General features: G+C 36.3%; 1 protein-coding gene across 1 annotated transcript in view; it reads left to right on the forward strand.

Moving 5' to 3' along the window:
• The window catches only part of LOC106574788 (neurobeachin), a 293,517-nt gene that overhangs the window by 219,645 nt on the left and 51,670 nt on the right, over positions 1–22,202 (forward strand). Inside the window, 2 exon segments of the mRNA XM_082974820.1 lie at positions 6,781–6,914; positions 7,918–7,979. Of these exon segments, the coding sequence (XP_082830946.1) occupies positions 6,781–6,914; positions 7,918–7,979 (196 nt within the window).

Below are 22,202 nucleotides of genomic sequence, written 5' to 3' on the forward strand. Positions count from 1 at the left end.
CCTCTAACCCTAACTAACCTCTAACCCTTACTAACCTCTAACCCTTACTAACCTCTAACCCTAACTAAACTCTAACCCTTACTAACCTCTAACCCTTACTAACCTCTAACCCTTACTAACCTCTAACCCTAACTCTAACTAACCTCGAACCCTTACTAACCTCTAACCCTTACTAACCGCTAACCCTAACTAACCTCTAACCCTTAGTAACCTCTAACCCCTACTAACCTCTAACCCTTACTAACCTCTAACCCTTACTTACCTCTAACCCTAACTAACCTCTAACCCTTACTAACCCCTAACCCTAACTAACCCCTAACCCTTACTAACCTCTAACCCTAACTAACCCCTAACCCTTACTAACCTCTAACCCTTACTAACCTCTAACCCTTACTAACCTCTAACCCTTACTAACCCCTAACCCTTACTAACCCCTAACCCTTACTAACCTCTAACCCTTACTAACCTCTAACCCTTACTAATCTCTAACCCTTACTAACCTCTAACCCTTACTAACCTCTAACCCTTACTAACCCCTAACCCTTACTAACCCCTAACCCTTACTAACCTCTAACCCTTACTAACCTCTAACCCTTACTAACCTCTAACCTCTAACCCTTACTAACCTCTAACCCTGACTAACCTCTAACCCTAACTAAACTCTAATCCCAACCCTTACTAACCCCTAACCCTTACTAACCTCTAATCTTTACTAACCTCTAACCCTTACTAACCTCTAACCCTTACTAACCTCTAACCCTTACTAACCTCTAACCCTTACTAATCTCTAACCCTTACTAACCTCTAATCCTAAACCTTACTAACCTCTAACCCTAACTAAACTCTAATCCCAACCCTTACTAACCCCTAACCCTTACTAACCCCTAACCCTTACTAACCTCTAACCCTTACTAACCTCTAACCCTTACTAACCTCTAATCCTTACTAACCTCTAACCCTTACTAACCTCTAATCCCAACCCTTACTAATCTCTAACCATTACTAACCTCTAACCCTTACTAACCTCTAACCATTACTAAACTCTAACCCTTACAAACCGTAACCCTAAATAATCTCTAACCTCTAACCCCTACTAACCTCTAACCCTTACTAACCTCTAACCCTTACTAACCTCTAACTCTTACTAACCTCTAACCCTTACTAATCTCTAACCCTTACTAACCTCTAACCCTTACTAACCTCTAACCCTTACTAACCCCTAACCCTTACTAACCTCTAACCCTTACTAACCTCTAACCCTTACTAACCTCTAACCTCTAACCCTTACTAACCTCTAACCCTGACTAACCTCTAACCCTAACTAAACTCTAATCCCAACCCTTACTAACCCCTAACCCTTACTAACCTCTAATCTTTACTAACCTCTAACCCTTACTAACCTCTAACCCTTACTAACCTCTAACCCTTACTAACCTCTAACCCTTACTAATCTCTAACCCTTACTAACCTCTAATCCTAAACCTTACTAACCTCTAATCCTAACTAAACTCTAATCCCAACCCTTACTAACCCCTAACCCTTACTAACCCCTAACCCTTACTAACCTCTAACCCTTACTAACCTCTAACCCTTACTAACCTCTAATCCTTACTAACCTCTAACCCTTACTAACCTCTAATCCCAACCCTTACTAATCTCTAACCATTACTAACCTCTAACCCTTACTAACCTCTAACCATTACTAAACTCTAACCCTTACAAACCGTAACCCTAAATAATCTCTAACCTCTAACCCCTACTAACCTCTAACCCTTACTAACCTCTAACCCTTACTAACCTCTAACTCTTACTAACCTCTAACCCTTACTAAACTCTAACCCTAACCCTTACTAAACTCTAACCCTAACCCTTACTAACCTCTAAACTCTAACCCTTACTAATCTCTAACCTTTACTAACCTCTAACCCTTACTAACCTCTAACCCTTACTAAACTCTGACCCTTACTAACCTCTAACCCTTACTAACCCTAACCCATAATACTCATTTAGTGACTGCCGACTGTACACAAACCCTGAACACTAACCCTGAACACTAACCCTGAACACTAACCCTGAACACTAACACTGAACCCTGAAAACTAACCCTGAACACTAACCCTGAACACTAACCCTGAACCCTGAACACTAACCCTGAACCCTAACCATGTACACTAACCCTGTACACTAACCCTGAACGCTGAACACTAACCCTGAACACTAACCCTGAATGCTGAACACTAACCCTGAACACTAACCCTGAACCCTGAACAATAACCCTGAACCCTGAACACTAACCGTGAACGCTGAACACTAACCCTGAACCCTGTACACTAACCCTGAACACTAACCCTGAACACTAACCCTGAACACTAACCATGTACACTAACCCTGAACACTAACCCTGAACAATAACCCTGAACCCTGAACACTAACCCTGAACACTAACCCTGAACCCTGAACACTAACCCTGAACACTAACCCTGAACGCTGAACACTAACCCTGAACACTAACCCTGAACCCTAACCATGTACACTAACCCTGAACACTAATCCTGAACCCTGAACACTAACCCTGAACCCTGAACACTAACCCTGAACACTAACCCTGAACACTAACCCTGATCCCTGTACACTAACCCTGAACCCTGAATACTAACCTGAACCCTGAACACTAACCCTGAACCCTGAACACTAACCCTGATCCCTGTACACTAACCCTGAACACTAACCCTAAACACTATCCCTGATCCCTGTACACTAACCCTGAACCGTAAACCCTGAACACTAACCCTGAACACTAACCCTCTACACTAACCCTCTACACTAACCCTGTACACTAACCCTGTACACTAACCCTGTACACTAACCCTGAACACTAACCCTGATCCCTGTACACTAACCCTGAACCCTGTACACTAACCCTGAACTCTGTACACTAACCCTGAACCCTGAATACTAACCTGAACTCTGAACGCTAACCCTGAACACTAACCCTGTACACTAACCCTGATCCCTGAACACTAACCCTGTACACTAACCCTGAACACTAACCCTGAACACTAACCCTGAACGCTAACCCTGAACACTAACCCTGATCCCTGAACACTAACCCTGTACACTAACCCTGAACACTAACCCTGTACACTAACCCTGAACACTAACCCTGAACACTAACCCTGAACACTAACGCTGATCCTTAAACCGTAAAAATGAAGCCTGAAGTACTATGCTTAAACTTCACCTCCCTGTCTCCCTATATCTCTATCTCGCTATATTTCTATCTCTCTATCTCTCTATATCTCTATCTCTCTATCTCTGTCTCCCTGTCTCTATCTCTATATCTCTCTATCTCTATCTGTCTACAGTACCAGTCTATCTCTATCTGTCTACAGTACCAGTCTATCTCTATCTCTCTATGTCTCTCTCTATCTCTATCTGTCTATCTCTCTATCTCTATATCTCTCTATCTCTATCTGTCTACAGTACCAGTCTATCTCTATCTGTCTACAGTACCAGTCTATCTCTATCTCTCTATGTCTCTCTCTATCTCTATCTGTCTATCTCTCTATCTCTATATCTCTATATCTCTCTATCTCTATCTGTCTACAGTACCAGTCTATCTCTATCTGTCTACAGTACCAGTCTATCTCTATCTGTCTACAGTACCAGTCTATCTCTATCTGTCTCTATCTCGCTATCTCTCTATCTCTATCTCTCTATCTCTCTATGTCTCTCTCTATCTCTATCTCTCTATCTCTATCTGTCTCTATCTCTCTATCTGTCTACAGTACCTAGTCTATCTCTATCTGTCTATCTCTCTATCTCTCTATCTCTATCTCTCTATCTCTCTATCTCTATCGGTCTACAGTACCAGTCTATCTCTATCTGTCTCTCTCTCTCTATCTATCTCTATCTGTCTCTATCTCTATATCTCTATCTGTCTACAGTACCAGTCTATCTGTCTACAGTACCAGTCTATCTCTATCTGTCTCTATCTCTCTATCTATCTCTATCTGTCTCTATCTCTCTATCTCTATCTGTCTACAGTACCAGTCTATCTCTATCTGTCTACAGTACCAGTCTATCTCTATCTGTCTCTATCTTTCTATCTCTATCTGTCTACAGTACCAGTCTATCTGTCTCTATCTCTCTATGTCTCTATCTCTCTATCTCTATCTGTCTACAGTACCAGTCTATCTCTATCTGTCTACACTACCGGTCAAAGTTTGGACACATCTTCTCATTCAAGGGTTTTTCTTTATTTGTTTTACTATTTTCTATATTTTTGAATAATAGTGAAGACATCAAAACTATGAAATAACACATATGGAATCATGTAGTAACCAAAAAACTGTTAAACAAATGAAAATATGTTTTAGATTTTAGATGCTTCAAACAAGCCACCTTTTGCCTTGGTGACAGCTTTGCACACTCTTGGCATTCTCTCAACCAGCTTCATGAGGAATGCTTTTCCAACAGTCTTGAAGGAGTTCCCACATATGCTGAGCACCTGTTGGCTGCTTTTCCTTCACTCTGCGGTCCAAATCATCCCAAACCATCTCAATTGGGTTGAGGTTGGGTGATTGTGGAGGCCTGGTCATCTGATGCAGCACTCCATCACTCTCCTTGGTAAAATAGCCCTTACACAGCCTGGAGGTGTGTTGGGTCATCGTCCTGTTGAAAAACAAATGATTGTCCCACTAAGTGCAAACCAAATGGGATGGCGTATCGCTGCAGAATGCTGTGGTAGAAAAGCTGGTTAAGTGTGCCTTGAGTTCTAAATAAATCACAGACAGTGTCACTAGCAAAGCACCCCCACACCTCCTCCTCCATGCTTCACAGTGGGAACCACACATGCAGAGATCATCCGTTCACCTACTCTCCATCTCACAAAGATACGGCGGTTGTAAACAAAAATCTCACATTTTGACTCATCAGACCAAAGGACAGGTTTCCACCGGGCTAATGTCCATTGCTCGTGTTTCTTGACCCAAGCAAGTCTCTTCTTATTATTGGTGTCCTTTAGTAGTGGTTTCTTTGTAGCAATTCAACCACGAAGGCCTGATTCACACAGTCTCCTCTGAACAGTTGATGTTGAGATGTGTCTGTTACTTGAACTCTGTGAAGCATTTATTTGTGCTGCAATCTGAGGCTGGTAACTCTAATGAACTTATCCTCTGCAGCAGAGGTAACTCTGGGTCTTCCTTTCCTGTGGCGGTCCTCATGAGAGACAGTTTCATCATAGCGCTTTATGTTTTTTTGCGGCTGCACTTGAAGAAACTTTCAAGATGGACTGTCATTTCTCTTTGCTTATTTGAGGTGTTCTTGCCATAATATGGACTTGGTCTTTTACCAAATAAGGATATCTTCTGTATACCACCCCTACCTTGTCACAACACAACTGATTGGCTCAAACAAATTAAGAAGGAAAGAAATTCCACAAATTTACTTTTAACAAGGCACACCTGTTATTTGAAATGCATTCCTGGTGACTACCTCATGAAGCTGGTTGAGAGAATGCCAAGATTGTACAAAACTGTCATCAAGGCAAAGGGTGGCTACTTTGAAGAATCTAAAATATATTTAGATCTGTTTAACACTTTTTTGGTTACTACATGATTCCATATGTGTTATTTAATAGTTTTGATGTCTTCACTATTATTCAACAATGTAGAAAATAGTAAAAATATAGAAAAACCCTTGAATGAGTAGGTTTGTCCAAACCTTTGACTGGTACTGTATATAGGCTTTTATATGCTAGGCTAACTTGCTGCTTCTTATTGCTCTTGCATAGTAGCGTCTTTTCTATAGTAACTCATTAACACACACACACACACACACACACACACACACACACACACACACCACACACACACACACAAATGTCTGCTTGCCTAAGTGCTAGTCATTCAATCCCATATCAACCCCCAGTACACTAAAACAAGCTATAGGTTTGCATTCCATCTTCTTTGGGCAAAGCGAGCATCAAACAGCCTAATTTGTACTAACCATGTCATAAGGCCTGTCATAGCCCTGTCATAACCCTGTCATAACGTCCATGCTGTCAGTGGATAAGGCTGAGTCTCTTCTACTGGTCAACTGATTGTCTGTCTCCTCTACCTATATCCTTCCTCTCCTCTCTATTCCCCCCCTCTCTCTCCTCCCCTCACCCTCCCCTCTCCTCCTCTCTCTCATCCCCTCTCTCTCTCCTCTCTTCTCCCTCCTCCCTCCCTCTCTCCTCTCCATCTCTCTCCTCTTCTCCTTCTCTCTCTCTCCTCCTCTCTCTCATCTCCCACCTCCCTCTCTACTCTCCATCCCTCTCTCCCCTCTCCCTCCCCTCTCCTCCTCTCTCTCCTCTCTTCTCCCACCTCCCACTCTCCTCTCCATCCCTCTCCCACTCTCTCCCTTCTCCTCCTCTCTCTCCTCTCCTCCCCTCTCCTCTCCTCCCTTCCCCCCCTCTCTCTCCTCTCCCTCCTCCCTCTCTACTCTCCATCCCTCTCTCCCCTCTCCCCTCTCCTCTCCTCTCCTCTCCTCTCTTCTCCCTCCTCCCTCCCTCTCTCCTCTCCATCTCTCTCCCACTCTCTCCCCTCTCCTCTCCTTTCCCCCCTCTCTCTCCTCCCCTCTCTCTCCTCTCCCACCTCCCTCTCTACTCTCCATCCCTCTCTCCCCCTCTCCTCTCCCCTCTCCTCCTCTCGCTCCTCCCCTCTCTCTCCTCTCCCTCCTCCCTCTCTACTCTCCATCCCTCCTCTCTCCTCTCCCCTCTCCTTTCCCCCTCTACAGTATCACCACTAAGTTGGAGCGTGCCTTGGAGAAGGTGGCCCCCCTCCTAAGGGAGATCTTTGTGGACTTTGCTCCGTTCCTCTCTAGGACCCTGTTGGGGAGCCACGGCCAGGAGCTGCTCATTGAAGGTACAGGTGCTGTACACGCCTTTAACTTCTAACCCGGCGTCTCTGTGTGGAGTGAGTCCCCCATTCACTGTCCAGTCCTCACCGTGCTACTGTCATCGCTCACACTGCGCTCTGCTATGGCTGGGTGTGTGTGTGTGTGTGTGTGTGTGTGTGTGTGTGTGTGTGTGTGTGTGTGTGTGTGTGTGTGTGTGTGTGTGTGTGTGTGTGTGTGTGTGTGTGTGTGTGTGTGTGTGTGTCTGTTTCTTTTCGGCTGGCTACCTTACCCATCCATGGTATGAGCCATGATAATACTTTACAGGCTGAATAAACAAGACTATCAGTATAAAGCTACATGGTCCTACTGCAGTTTACTATATTAATGATGTAGTACATTCTCCTGTACACCCTGGTATTACAGTGGAGTAGTATTTAAAACAGCCTGGTATTACAGTGGATGCAGTGTAGTTGTATTGAAAAGCGTACAGTATATTGTACTAAAGAGTATATCCACTTCTCACCTGCTTCCTGTTGTCTGTCTGTCCTGTCTGCCTGTCTGTCTCAACCACTGTCCTCTCTGTCTCACTGTCAATCCTGTCTCTCTGTCTCACTGTCTTAAAACCTCTCTTCTCTGCGTTCTTGTAATCTCTCTCTCTCTTTCTCTCTTTTTCTGACTCTGCCTCGCTATACCTCTCTCTCTTTCTCTCTCCCTCTCTCTCTGTCCCCTCCCTCTCTGTCTGTCCCCTCTTTCTCTCTCTTTCTCTCTCCTCGTTCTCTCTCTCTCTCTCCCCCCCCTCACTTCTCTCACTCTCTCTCTCTCTCTCTCTCCCCCCTCACTTCTCTCTCTCTTTCTCTCTCTCCGTATCCTTGTAACACTTGTCCTTTCTGTGGAATGCTTCTGTTATCTGACACTATCTAAAGTAATGATGTTAGATCTTAGCTGGGAGGGAATCCTGTAAGAGAGATGTTGGTGAGCTGTGTGTGTCTCTCTCTGTAGGTCTCCTGACCTTCCTGTGTCTCTCTCTCTCTGTAGGTCTGGTGTGTATGAAGTCCAGTACTTCAGTAGTAGAGCTGGTCATGCTGCTCTGTTCTCAGGTACGCACTCCTGTACTCCTCTCTCTGTCTCGCTCTCTGTCTCTCTGTCTCTCTCTGTCTCGCTCTCTGTCTCGCTCTCTCTCTCTCTGTCTCTCTCTCTCTCTGTCTCTGTCGCTCTCTGTCTCGCTCTCTCTCTCTCTCTGTCTCGCTCTCTCTGTCTCGCTCTCTCTCTCTCTGTCTCGCTCTCTCTGTCTCGCTCTCTCTCTCTCTCTGTCTCTCGCTCTCTCTGTCTCGCTCTCGATCTCTGTCTCGCTCTCTGTCTCGCTCTCGCTCTCTGTCTCGCTCTCGCTCTCTGTCTCGCTCTCTGTCTCGCTCTCTGTCTCGCTCTCTCTCTCGCTCTGTCTCGCTCTCGCTCTCTGTCTCGCTCTCTCTCTCTCTCTGTCTCGCTCTCTCTCTCTCTGTCTCGCTCTCTCTCTGTCTCTCTCTCTGTCTCTGTCGCTCTCTGTCTCGCTCTCTGTCTCGCTCTGTCTCTCTCTGTCGCTCTGTCTCGCTCTCTCTCTCTCTGTCTCGCTCTCTGTCTCGCTCTCTGTCTCTGTCTCTCTGTCTCTCTCTGTCTCGCTCTCTGTCTCGCTCTCTCTCTCTCTGTCTCTCTGTCTCTGTCGCTCTCTGTCTCGCTCTCTGTCTCGCTCTCTCTGTCTCGCTCTCTCTCTCTCTGTCTCGCTCTCTCTCTCTCTGTCTCGCTCTCTCTCTCTCTCTCTCTCTGTCTCGCTCTCTCTCGCTCTCTCTCTCTCTGTCTCGCTCTCTCTCTCTCTCTGTCTCGCTCTCTCTCTGTCTCTCTCTCTGTCTCTCGCTCTCTCTCTGTCTCTCTCTCTCTCTCTGTCTCTGTCGCTCTCTGTCTCGCTCTCTGTCTCGCTCTGTCTCTCTCTGTCGCTCTCTCTCTCTCTCTCTCTCTCTCTCTCTCTCTCTCTCTCTCTCTCTCTGTCTGTCTCTGTCTCTGTCTCTCTCTGTCGCTCTGTCTCTCACTCTTTATATACACTACCGTTCAAAGGTTTGGGGTCACTTTCAAAAACAAATGTCCTTGTTTTTGAAAGAATAGCAAATGTTTTGTCCATTCAAATAACATCAAATTGATCAGAAATACAGTGTAGACATTGTTAATGTTGTAAATGACTATTGTAGCTGGAAGTGGCAGATTTGTTATGGAATATCTACATAGGCGTACAGAGGCCCACTATCAACAACCATCACTCCTGTGTTCCAATGGCACGTTGTGTTAGCTAATCCAAGTTTATCATTTTAAAAGGCTAATTGATCATTAGAAAAACCTTTTGCAATTATGTTAGCACAGCTGAAAACTGATTAAAGAAGCAATAAAACTGGCCTTCTTTAGACTAGTTGAGTATCTGGAGAATCAGCATTTGTGGGTTCGATTACAGGCTCAAAATGGACAGAAACAAAGACCTTCCTTCTGAAACTCGTCAGTCTATTCTTGTTCTGAGAAATGAAGGCTATTCCATGTGAGAAATTGGCAAGAAACTGAAGATCTCGTACAATGCTGTGTACTACTCCCTTCACAGAACAGCGCAAACTGGCCCTAACCAGAATAGAAAGAGGGGTGGGAGGCCCCGGTGCACAACTGAGCAAGAGGACAAGTACATTAGAGTGTCTAGTTTGAGAAACAGACACCTCACTAGTCCTCAACTGGCCGTTTCATGAAATAGTACCCACAAAACACCAGTCTCAATGTCAACAGTGAAGAGGCGGGCCTTGTCGGCAGAGTTGCAAAAAAAAAGCCATATCTTAGACTGGCCAATAAAAATAAAAGATTAAGATGGGCAAAAGCCTATTCATACTATATACATTTCATGGACACAGTCTATTTTACAATAGTTTTTGTTCGTTTTTACTTTTTTTTTCTTCGCTTTTCTATTTTGTTCGTTTTTACTTCCTGTCATTCCTCTACCCTCAACCTCTCCCATCTATTACTGATGTCCTTCCTCTACCCTCAACCATCTATTACTGATGTCCTTCCTCTACCCTCAACCATCTATTACTGATGTCCTTCCTCTACCCTCAACCATCTATTACTGATGTCCTTCCTCTACCCTCAACCTCTCCCATCTATTACTGATGTCCTTCCTCTACCCTCAACCCCCATCTATTACTGATGTCCTTCCTCTACCCTCAACCTCTCCCATCTATTACTGATGTCCTTCCTCTACCCTCAACCATCTATTACTGATGTCCTTCCTCTACCCTCAACCTCTCCCATCTATTACTGATGTACTTCCTCTACCCTCAACCCCCCATCTATTACTGATGTCCTTCCTCTACCCTCAACCATCTATTACTGATGTCCTTCCTCTACCCTCAACCTCTCCCATCTATTACTGATGTCCTTCCTCTACCCTCAACCTCTCCCATCTATTACTGATGTCCTTCCTCTACCCTCAACCTACTCCCATCTATTACTGATGTCCTTCCTCTACCCTCAACCATCTATTACTGATGTCCTTCCTCTACCCTCAACCATCTATTACTGATGTCCTTCCTCTACCCTCAACCATCTATTACTGATGTCCTTCCTCTACCCTCAACCATCTATTACTGATGTCCTTCCTCTACCCTCAACCATCTATTACTGATGTCCTTCCTCTACCCTCAACCTCTACCATATCTTTCAAACTTTCACAACATTTCTGAACCCCTCTATTCTCATAGTTTCTACAGATTATAAATTGAAAATAAACATTTTTTGCTAAAAGTATTATGATATTATTGATCGATTGAATATGACTTTTCAGATCACCCAGTTGGACAGGTTTCTCAATGTCTTTCTTAGGTTTTTCCATTCTTCATCAAACCATTTGTCATTGTTGTTAATTTTCTTAGGTTGTCTGCTTGAAATGTGTAGTTTTTATAGGGAAGCTGAGAGGTCAAATATACTGTTTAGATTTTCTACTGCCAAGTTTACACCTTCACTATTACAGTGGAACGTTTTGTCCAGGAAGTTGTCTAAAAGGGATTGAATTTGTTGTTGCCTAATTGTTGTTTGGTAGGTTTCCACACTACTTTCCTTCCCTCTATAGCATTTGTTAATGTTTCTCAGTTCCTTTGGCTTTGATGCCTCATGATTTGAGTATTGCTCTGTTCAAGTGGACTGTGATTTTGCTGTGATCTGATAGGGGTTGTCAGTGGGCTGACTGTGAACGCTCTGAGAGACTCTGGGTTGAGGTCAGTGATAAAGTAGTCTACAGTACTACTGCCAAGAGATGAGCTATAGGTGTACCTACCATAGGAGTCTCCTCCAAGCCTACCATTGACTATGTACATACCCAGCGTGAGACAGAGCTGCAGGAGTTGTGACCCCTTTTTGTTGTTGTAGTTGTGTCTCTCTCTCTCTCTCTTCCTTTCCTTCCCTCTCTCTCTCTCTGAATTATAATGCATTATGTATCTACTCATTAAAGTGTGCTTATAATGCATTATGAAGAGGATATTCATAGGAAGTGTTACCAAGTTGCACTTCTCTTCTCCGACACCAAGTTTACAGAAACAATGATAACATAGACTGGCATTATATAGCTACTAGTATAACACAGACTGGCATTATATAACTACTAGTATAACACAGCATTATATAGCTACTAGTATAACACAGACTGGCATTATATAACTACTAGTATAACACAGCATTATATAACTACTAGTATAACACAGACTGGCATTATATAACTACTAGTATAACACAGCATTATATAGCTACTAGTATAACACAGACTGGCATTATATAACTACTAGTATAACACAGCATTATATAGCTACTAGTATAACACAGCATTATATAACTACTAGTATAACACAGCATTATATAACTACTAGTATAACACAGCATTATATAACTACTAGTATAACACAGCATTATATAACTACTAGTATAACACAGCATTATATAACTACTAGTATAACACAGCATTATATAACTACTAGTATAACACAGCATTATATAACTACTAGTATAACACAGCATTATATAACTACTAGTATAACACAGCATTATATAACTACTAGTATAACACAGACTGGCATTATATAACTACTAGTATAACACAGCATTATATAACTACTAGTATAACACAGCATTATATAACTACTAGTATAACACAGCATTATATAACTACTAGTATAACACAGCATTATATAACTACTAGTATAACACAGCGGATTATATAACTACTAGTATAACACAGCATTATATAACTACTAGTATAACACAGCATTATATAACTACTAGTATAACACAGCATTATATAACTACTAGTATAACACAGCATTATATAACTACTAGTATAACACAGCATTATATAACTACTAGTATAACACAGCATTATATAACTACTAGTATAACACAGCATTATATAACTACTAGTATAACACAGCATTATATAACTACTAGTATAACACAGCATTATATAACTACTAGTATAACACAGCATTATATAACTACTAGTATAACACAGCATTATATAACTACTAGTATAACACAGACTGGCATTATATAACTACTAGTATAACACAGCATTATATAACTACTAGTATAACACAGCATTATATAACTACTAGTATAACACAGCATTATATAACTACTAGTATAACACAGCATTATATAACTACTAGTATAACACAGCATTATATAACTACTAGTATAACACAGCATTATATAACTACTAGTATAACACAGCATTATATAACTACTAGTATAACACAGCATTATATAACTACTAGTATAACACAGACTGGCATTATATAGCTACTAGTATAACACAGCATTATATAACTACTAGTATAACACAGCATTATATAACTACTAGTATAACACAGCATTATATAACTACTAGTATAACACAGCATTATATAACTACTAGTATAACACAGCATTATATAACTACTAGTATAACACAGCATTATATAACTACTAGTATAACACAGCATTATATAACTACTAGTATAACACAGCATTATATAACTACTAGTATAACACAGCATTATATAACTACTAGTATAACACAGCATTATATAACTACTAGTATAACACAGCATTATATAACTACTAGTATAACACAGCATTATATAACTACTAGTATAACACAGCATTATATAACTACTAGTATAACACAGCATTATATAACTACTAGTATAACACAGCATTATATAGCTACTAGTATAACACAGACTGGTATTATATAACTACTAGTATAACACGGCATTATATAACTACTAGTATAACACAGCATTATATAACTACTAGTATAACACAGCATTATATAACTACTAGTATAACACAGCATTATATAACTACTAGTATAACACAGCATTATATAACTACTAGTATAACACAGCATTATATAACTACTAGTATAACACAGCATTATATAACTACTAGTATAACACAGCATTATATAACTACTAGTATAACACAGCATTATATAACTACTAGTATAACACAGCATTATATAACTACTAGTATAACACAGCATTATATAACTACTAGTATAACACAGCATTATATAACTACTAGTATAACACAGCATTATATAACTACTAGTATAACACAGCATTATATAACTACTAGTATAACACAGCATTATATAACTACTAGTATAACACAGCATTATATAACTACTAGTATAACACAGCATTATATAACTACTAGTATAACACAGCATTATATAACTACTAGTATAACACAGCATTATATAACTACTAGTATAACACAGCATTATATAACTACTAGTATAACACAGCATTATATAACTACTAGTATAACACAGCATTATATAACTACTAGTATAACACAGCATTATATAACTACTAGTATAACACAGCATTATATAACTACTAGTATAACACAGCATTATATAGCTACTAGTATAACACAGCATTATATAACTACTAGTATAACACAGACTGGCATTATATAACTACTAGTATAACACAGCATTATATAACTACTAGTATAACACAGCATTATATAACTACTAGTATAACACAGCATTATATAACTACTAGTATAACACAGCATTATATAACTACTAGTATAACACAGCATTATATAACTACTAGTATAACACAGCATTATATAACTACTAGTATAACACAGCATTATATAACTACTAGTATAACACAGACTGGATTATATAACTACTAGTATAACACAGCATTATATAACTACTAGTATAACACAGCATTATATAACTACTAGTATAACACAGCATTATATAACTACTAGTATAACACAGCATTATATAACTACTAGTATAACACAGCATTATATAACTACTAGTATAACACAGCATTATATAACTACTAGTATACACAGCATTATATACTACTAGTATAACACAGCATTATATAACTACTAGTATAACACGACTGGCATTATATAACTACTAGTATAACACAGCATTATATAACTACTAGTATAACACAGCATTATATAACTACTAGTATAACACAGACTTATTATATAACTACTAGTATAACACAGCATTATATAACTACTAGTATAACACAGCATTATATAACTACTAGTATAACACAGCATTATATAACTACTAGTATAACACAGCATTATATAACTACTAGTATAACACAGCATTATATAACTACTAGTATAACACAACGGCATTATATAACTACTAGTATAACACAGCATTATATAACTACTAGTATAACACAGCATTATATAACTACTAGTATAACACAGCATTATATAACTACTAGTATAACACAGCATTATATAACTACTAGTATAACACAGCATTATATAACTACTAGTATGACACAGCATTATATAGCTACTAGTATAACACAGCATTATATAACTACTAGTATAACACAGACTGGCATTATATAACTACTAGTATAACACAGCATTATATAGCTACTAGTATAACACAGCATTATATAACTACTAGTATAACACAGCATTATATAACTACTAGTATAACACAGCATTATATAACTACTAGTATAACACAGCATTATATAACTACTAGTATAACACAGCATTATATAACTACTAGTATAACACAGACTGGTATTATATAACTACTAGTATAACACAGTATTATATAACTACTAGTATAACACAGTATTATATAACTACTAGTATAACACAGCATTATATAACTACTAGTATAACACAGCATTATATAACTACTAGTATAACACAGCATTATATAACTACTAGTATAACACAGACTGGCATTATATAACTACTAGTATAACACAGACTGGTATTATATAACTACTAGTATAACACAGCATTATATAACTACTAGTATAACACAGCATTATATAACTACTAGTATAACACAGCATTATATAACTACTAGTATAACACAGCATTATATAACTACTAGTATAACACAGCATTATATAACTACTAGTATAACACAGCATTATATAACTACTAGTATAACACAGCATTATATAACTACTAGTATAACACAGACTGGTATTATATAACTACTAGTATAACACAGACTGGTATTATATAACTACTAGTATAACACAGCATTATATAACTACTAGTATAACACAGCATTATATAACTACTAGTATAACACAGACTGGCATTATATAACTACTAGTATAACACAGACTGGTATTATATAACTACTAGTATAACACAGCATTATATAACTACTAGTATAACACAGACTGGCATTATATAACTACTAGTATAACACAGCATTATATAACTACTAGTATAACACAGCATTATATAACTACTAGTATACACAGACTGCATTATATAACTACTAGTATAACACAGCATTATATAACTACTAGTATAACACAGACTGGTATTATATAACTACTAGTATAACACAGCATTATATAACTACTAGTATAACACAGCATTATATAACTACTAGTATAACACAGCATTATATAGCTACTAGTATAACACAGCATTATATAACTACTAGTATAACACAGACTGGTATTATATAACTACTAGTATAACACAGACTGGCATTATATAACTACTAGTATAACACAGCATTATATAACTACTAGTATAACACAGCATTATATAACTACTAGTATAACACAGCATTATATAACTACTAGTATAACACAGCATTATATAACTACTAGTATAACACAGCATTATATAACTACTAGTATAACACAGCATTATATAACTACTAGTATAACACAGACTGGCATTATATAACTACTAGTATAACACAGCATTATATAACTACTAGTATAACACAGCATTATATAACTACTAGTATAACACAGCATTATATAACTACTAGTATAACACAGCATTATATAACTACTAGTATAACACAGCATTATATAACTACTAGTATAACACAGCATTATATAACTACTAGTATAACACAGCATTATATAACTACTAGTATAACACAGCATTATATAACTACTAGTATAACACAGACTGGCATTATATAACTACTAGTATAACACAGCATTATATAACTACTAGTATAACACAGCATTATATAACTACTAGTATAACACAGCATTATATAACTACTAGTATAACACAGCATTATATAACTACTAGTATAACACAGCATTATATAACTACTAGTATAACACAGCATTATATAACTACTAGTATAACACAGACTGGCATTATATAACTACTAGTATAACACAGCATTATATAACTACTAGTATAACACAGCATTATATAACTACTAGTATAACACAGCATTATATAACTACTAGTATAACACAGCATTATATAACTACTAGTATAACACAGCATTATATAACTACTAGTATAACACAGCATTATATAACTACTAGTATAACACAGCATTATATAACTACTAGTATAACACAGCATTATATAACTACTAGTATAACACAGCATTATATAACTACTAGTATAACACAGCATTATATAACTACTAGTATAACACAGCATTATATAACTACTAGTATAACACAGCATTATATAACTACTAGTATAACACAGCATTATATAACTACTAGTATAACACAGCATTATATAACTACTAGTATAACACAGCATTATATAACTACTAGTATAACACAGACTGGCATTATATAACTACTAGTATAACACAGCATTATATAACTACTAGTATAACACAGCATTATATAACTACTAGTATAACACAGCATTATATAACTACTAGTATAACACAGCATTATATAACTACTAGTATAACACAGCATTATATAACTACTAGTATAACACAGCATTATATAACTACTAGTATAACACAGCATTATATAACTACTAGTATAACACAGCATTATATAACTACTAGTATAACACAGCATTATATAACTACTAGTATAACACAGCATTATATAACTACTAGTATAACACAGCATTATATAACTACTAGTATAACACAGCATTATATAACTACTAGTATAACACAGCATTATATAACTACTAGTATAACACAGCATTATATAACTACTAGTATAACACAGCATTATATAACTACTAGTATAACACAGCATTATATAACTACTAGTATAACACAGACTGGCATTATATAACTACTAGTATAACACAGCATTATATAACTACTAGTATAACACAGCATTATATAACTACTAGTATAACACAGCATTATATAACTACTAGTATAACACAGCATTATATAGCTACTAGTATAACACAGCATTATATAACTACTAGTATAACACAGCATTATATAACTACTAGTATAACACAGCATTATATAACTACTAGTATAACACAGCATTATATAACTACTAGTATAACACAGCATTATATAACTACTAGTATAACACAGCATTATATAACTACTAGTATAACACAGCATTATATAAGCTACTAGTATAACACAGACTGGTATTATATAACTACTAGTATAACACAGCATTATATAACTACTAGTATAACACAGCATTATATAACTACTAGTATAACACAGACTGGCATTATATAACTACTAGTATAACACAGCATTATATAACTACTAGTATAACACAGCATTATATAACTACTAGTATAACACAGACTGGTATTATATAACTACTAGTATAACACAGCATTATATAACTACTAGTATAACACAGCATTATATAACTACTAGTATAACACAGCATTATATAACTACTAGTATAACACAGACTGGTATTATATAACTACTAGTATAACACAGCATTATATAACTACTAGTATGACACAGCATTATATAACTACTAGTATAACACAGCATTATATAACTACTAGTATAACACAGCATTATATAACTACTAGTATAACACAGCATTATATAGCTACTAGTATAACACAGCATTATATAACTACTAGTATAACACAGCATTATATAACTACTAGTATAACACAGCATTATATAACTACTAGTATAACACAGCATTATATAACTACTAGTATAACACAGCATTATATAACTACTAGTATAACACAGCATTATATAACTACTAGTATAACACAGCATTATATAACTACTAGTATAACACAGCATTATATAACTACTAGTATAACACAGCATTATATAACTACTAGTATAACACAGCATTATATAACTACTAGTATAACACAGCATTATATAACTACTAGTATAACACAGCATTATATAACTACTAGTATAACACAGCATTATATAACTACTAGTATAACACAGCATTATATAACTACTAGTATAACACAGACTGGCATTATATAACTACTAGTATAACACAGCATTATATAACTACTAGTATAACACAGACTGGCATTATATAACTACTAGTATAACACAGCATTATATAACTACTAGTATAACACAGACTGGTATTATATAACTACTAGTATAACACAGCATTATATAACTACTAGTATAACACAGCATTATATAACTACTAGTATAACACAGCATTATATAACTACTAGTATAACACAGACTGGCATTATATAACTACTAGTATAACACAGACTGGTATTATATAACTACTAGTATAACACAGCATTATATAACTACTAGTATAACACAGACTGGCATTATATAACTACTAGTATAACACAGCATTATATAACTACTAGTATAACACAGCATTATATAACTACTAGTATAACACAGCATTATATAACTACTAGTATAACACAGCATTATATAACTACTAGTATAACACAGCATTATATAACTACTAGTATAACACAGCATTATATAACTACTAGTATAACACAGCATTATATAACTACTAGTATAACACAGCATTATATAACTACTAGTATAACACAGACTGGTATTATATAACTACTAGTATAACACAGCATTATATAACTACTAGTATAACACGGCATTATATAACTACTAGTATGACACAGCATTATATAACTACTAGTATAACACAGCATTATATAACTACTAGTATAACACAGCATTATATAACTACTAGTATAACACAGCATTATATAACTACTAGTATAACACAGCATTATATAACTACTAGTATAACACAGCATTATATAGCTACTAGTATAACACAGCATTATATAACTACTAGTATAACACAGCATTATATAACTACTAGTATAACACAGCATTATATAACTACTAGTATAACACAGCATTATATAACTACTAGTATAACACAGACTGGTATTATATAACTACTAGTATAACACAGCATTATATAACTACTAGTATAACACAGCATTATATAACTACTAGTATAACACAGCATTATATAGCTACTAGTATAACACAGCATTATATAACTACTAGTATAACACAGCATTATATAACTACTAGTATAACACAGCATTATATAACTACTAGTATAACACAGCATTATATAACTACTAGTATAACACAGCATTATATAACTACTAGTATAACACAGCATTATATAACTACTAGTATAACACAGCATTATATAACTACTAGTATAACACAGCATTATATAACTACTAGTATAACACAGCATTATATAACTACTAGTATAACACAGCATTATATAACTACTAGTATAACACAGCATTATATAACTACTAGTATAACACAGACTGGCATTATATAACTACTAGTATAACACAGACTGGCATTATATAACTACTAGTATAACACAGCATTATATAACTACTAGTATAACACAGCATTATATAACTACTAGTATAACACAGCATTATATAACTACTAGTATAACACAGCATTATATAACTACTAGTATAACACAGCATTATATAACTACTAGTATAACACAGACTGGCATTATATAACTACTAGTATAACACAGCATTATATAACTACTAGTATAACACAGCATTATATAACTACTAGTATAACACAGCATTATATAACTACTAGTATAACACAGCATTATATAACTACTAGTATAACACAGCATTATATAACTACTAGTATAACACAGCATTATATAACTACTAGTATAACACAGCATTATATAACTACTAGTATAACACAGCATTATATAACTACTAGTATAACACAGCATTATATAACTACTAGTATAACACAGCATTATATAACTACTAGTATAACACAGCATTATATAACTACTAGTATAACACAGCATTATATAACTACTAGTATAACACAGCATTATATAACTACTAGTATAACACAGCATTATATAACTACTAGTATAACACAGCATTATATAACTACTAGTATAACACAGCATTATATAACTACTAGTATAACACAGCATTATATAACTACTAGTATGACACAGCATTATATAACTACTAGTATAACACAGCATTATATAGCTACTAGTATAACACAGCATTATATAACTACTAGTATAACACGGCATTATATAACTACTAGTATAACACAGCATTATATAACTACTAGTATAACACAGCATTATATAACTACTAGTATAACACAGCATTATATAACTACTAGTATAACACAGCATTATATAACTACTAGTATAACACAGCATTATATAACTACTAGTATAACACAGCATTATATAACTACTAGTATAACACAGCATTATATAGCTACTAGTATAACACAGCATTATATAACTACTAGTATAACACAGACTGGCATTATATAACTACTAGTATGACACAGCATTATATAACTACTAGTATAACACAGCATTATATAACTACTAGTATAACACAGCATTATATAACTACTAGTATAACACAGACTGGTATTATATAACTACTAGTATAACACAGCATTATATAACTACTAGTATAACACAGCATTATATAACTACTAGTATAACACAGCATTATATAACTACTAGTATAACACAGCATTATATAACTACTAGTATAACACAGCATTATATAACTACTAGTATAACACAGCATTATATAACTACTAGTATAACACAGCATTATATAACTACTAGTATAACACAGCATTATATAACTACTAGTATAACACAGCATTATATAACTACTAGTATAACACAGCATTATATAACTACTAGTATAACACAGCATTATATAACTACTAGTATAACACAGCATTATATAACTACTAGTATAACACAGCATTATATAACTACTAGTATAACACAGCATTATATAACTACTAGTATAACACAGCATTATATAACTACTAGTATAACACAGCATTATATAACTACTAGTATAACACAGCATTATATAACTACTAGTATAACACAGCATTATATAACTACTAGTATAACACAGACTGGCACTATGAACATGTGACTAATTCGTGGACCCACCATTTGTGAATCGTGCGCAGGTCAACTCACGAGGTAATTCTACATTCATTGGCCACCTCATGTTACACTTTAAATTGGTGTTTTACGTCATTCTCAAAGCGTACCGTCAGTCGGTCTGTCAGTCCCCCCGTAGACGCAGCACTAAGCGACCAACGATGAGGGCTGTTTTTTTGATTGACAGTTCTGAAGGGCTATCAGACGGGTGTCTGGTTACAGACCCGCCCCTTTACGACAGCGTCAACTGTTACGTCTGCTGCCGTGTCAATGAGGACGAAACGCTGTTTTTCCACTCGTGATTCTCGTGCTCTTCGCCTCTGTTTATCTCTTCCAAACAGGCACAATGATTCATGAAACGCATAAACATACTTTTACAAAATTATCCAACCATGTCCTCTCTCTCTGCTGTCTTTTACTATATTATCCAACCATGTCCTCTCTCTCTCTGCTGTCTTTTACTATATTATCCAACCATGTCCTCTCTCTCTGCTGTTTTTACTATATTATCCAACATGTCCTCTCTCTCTCTGCTGT

This window comes from Salmo salar, chromosome 04 (genome assembly GCF_965601325.2).
Source record: "Salmo salar chromosome 04, fSalSal1, whole genome shotgun sequence".
Classification (NCBI taxonomy): domain Eukaryota; kingdom Metazoa; phylum Chordata; class Actinopteri; order Salmoniformes; family Salmonidae; genus Salmo; species Salmo salar.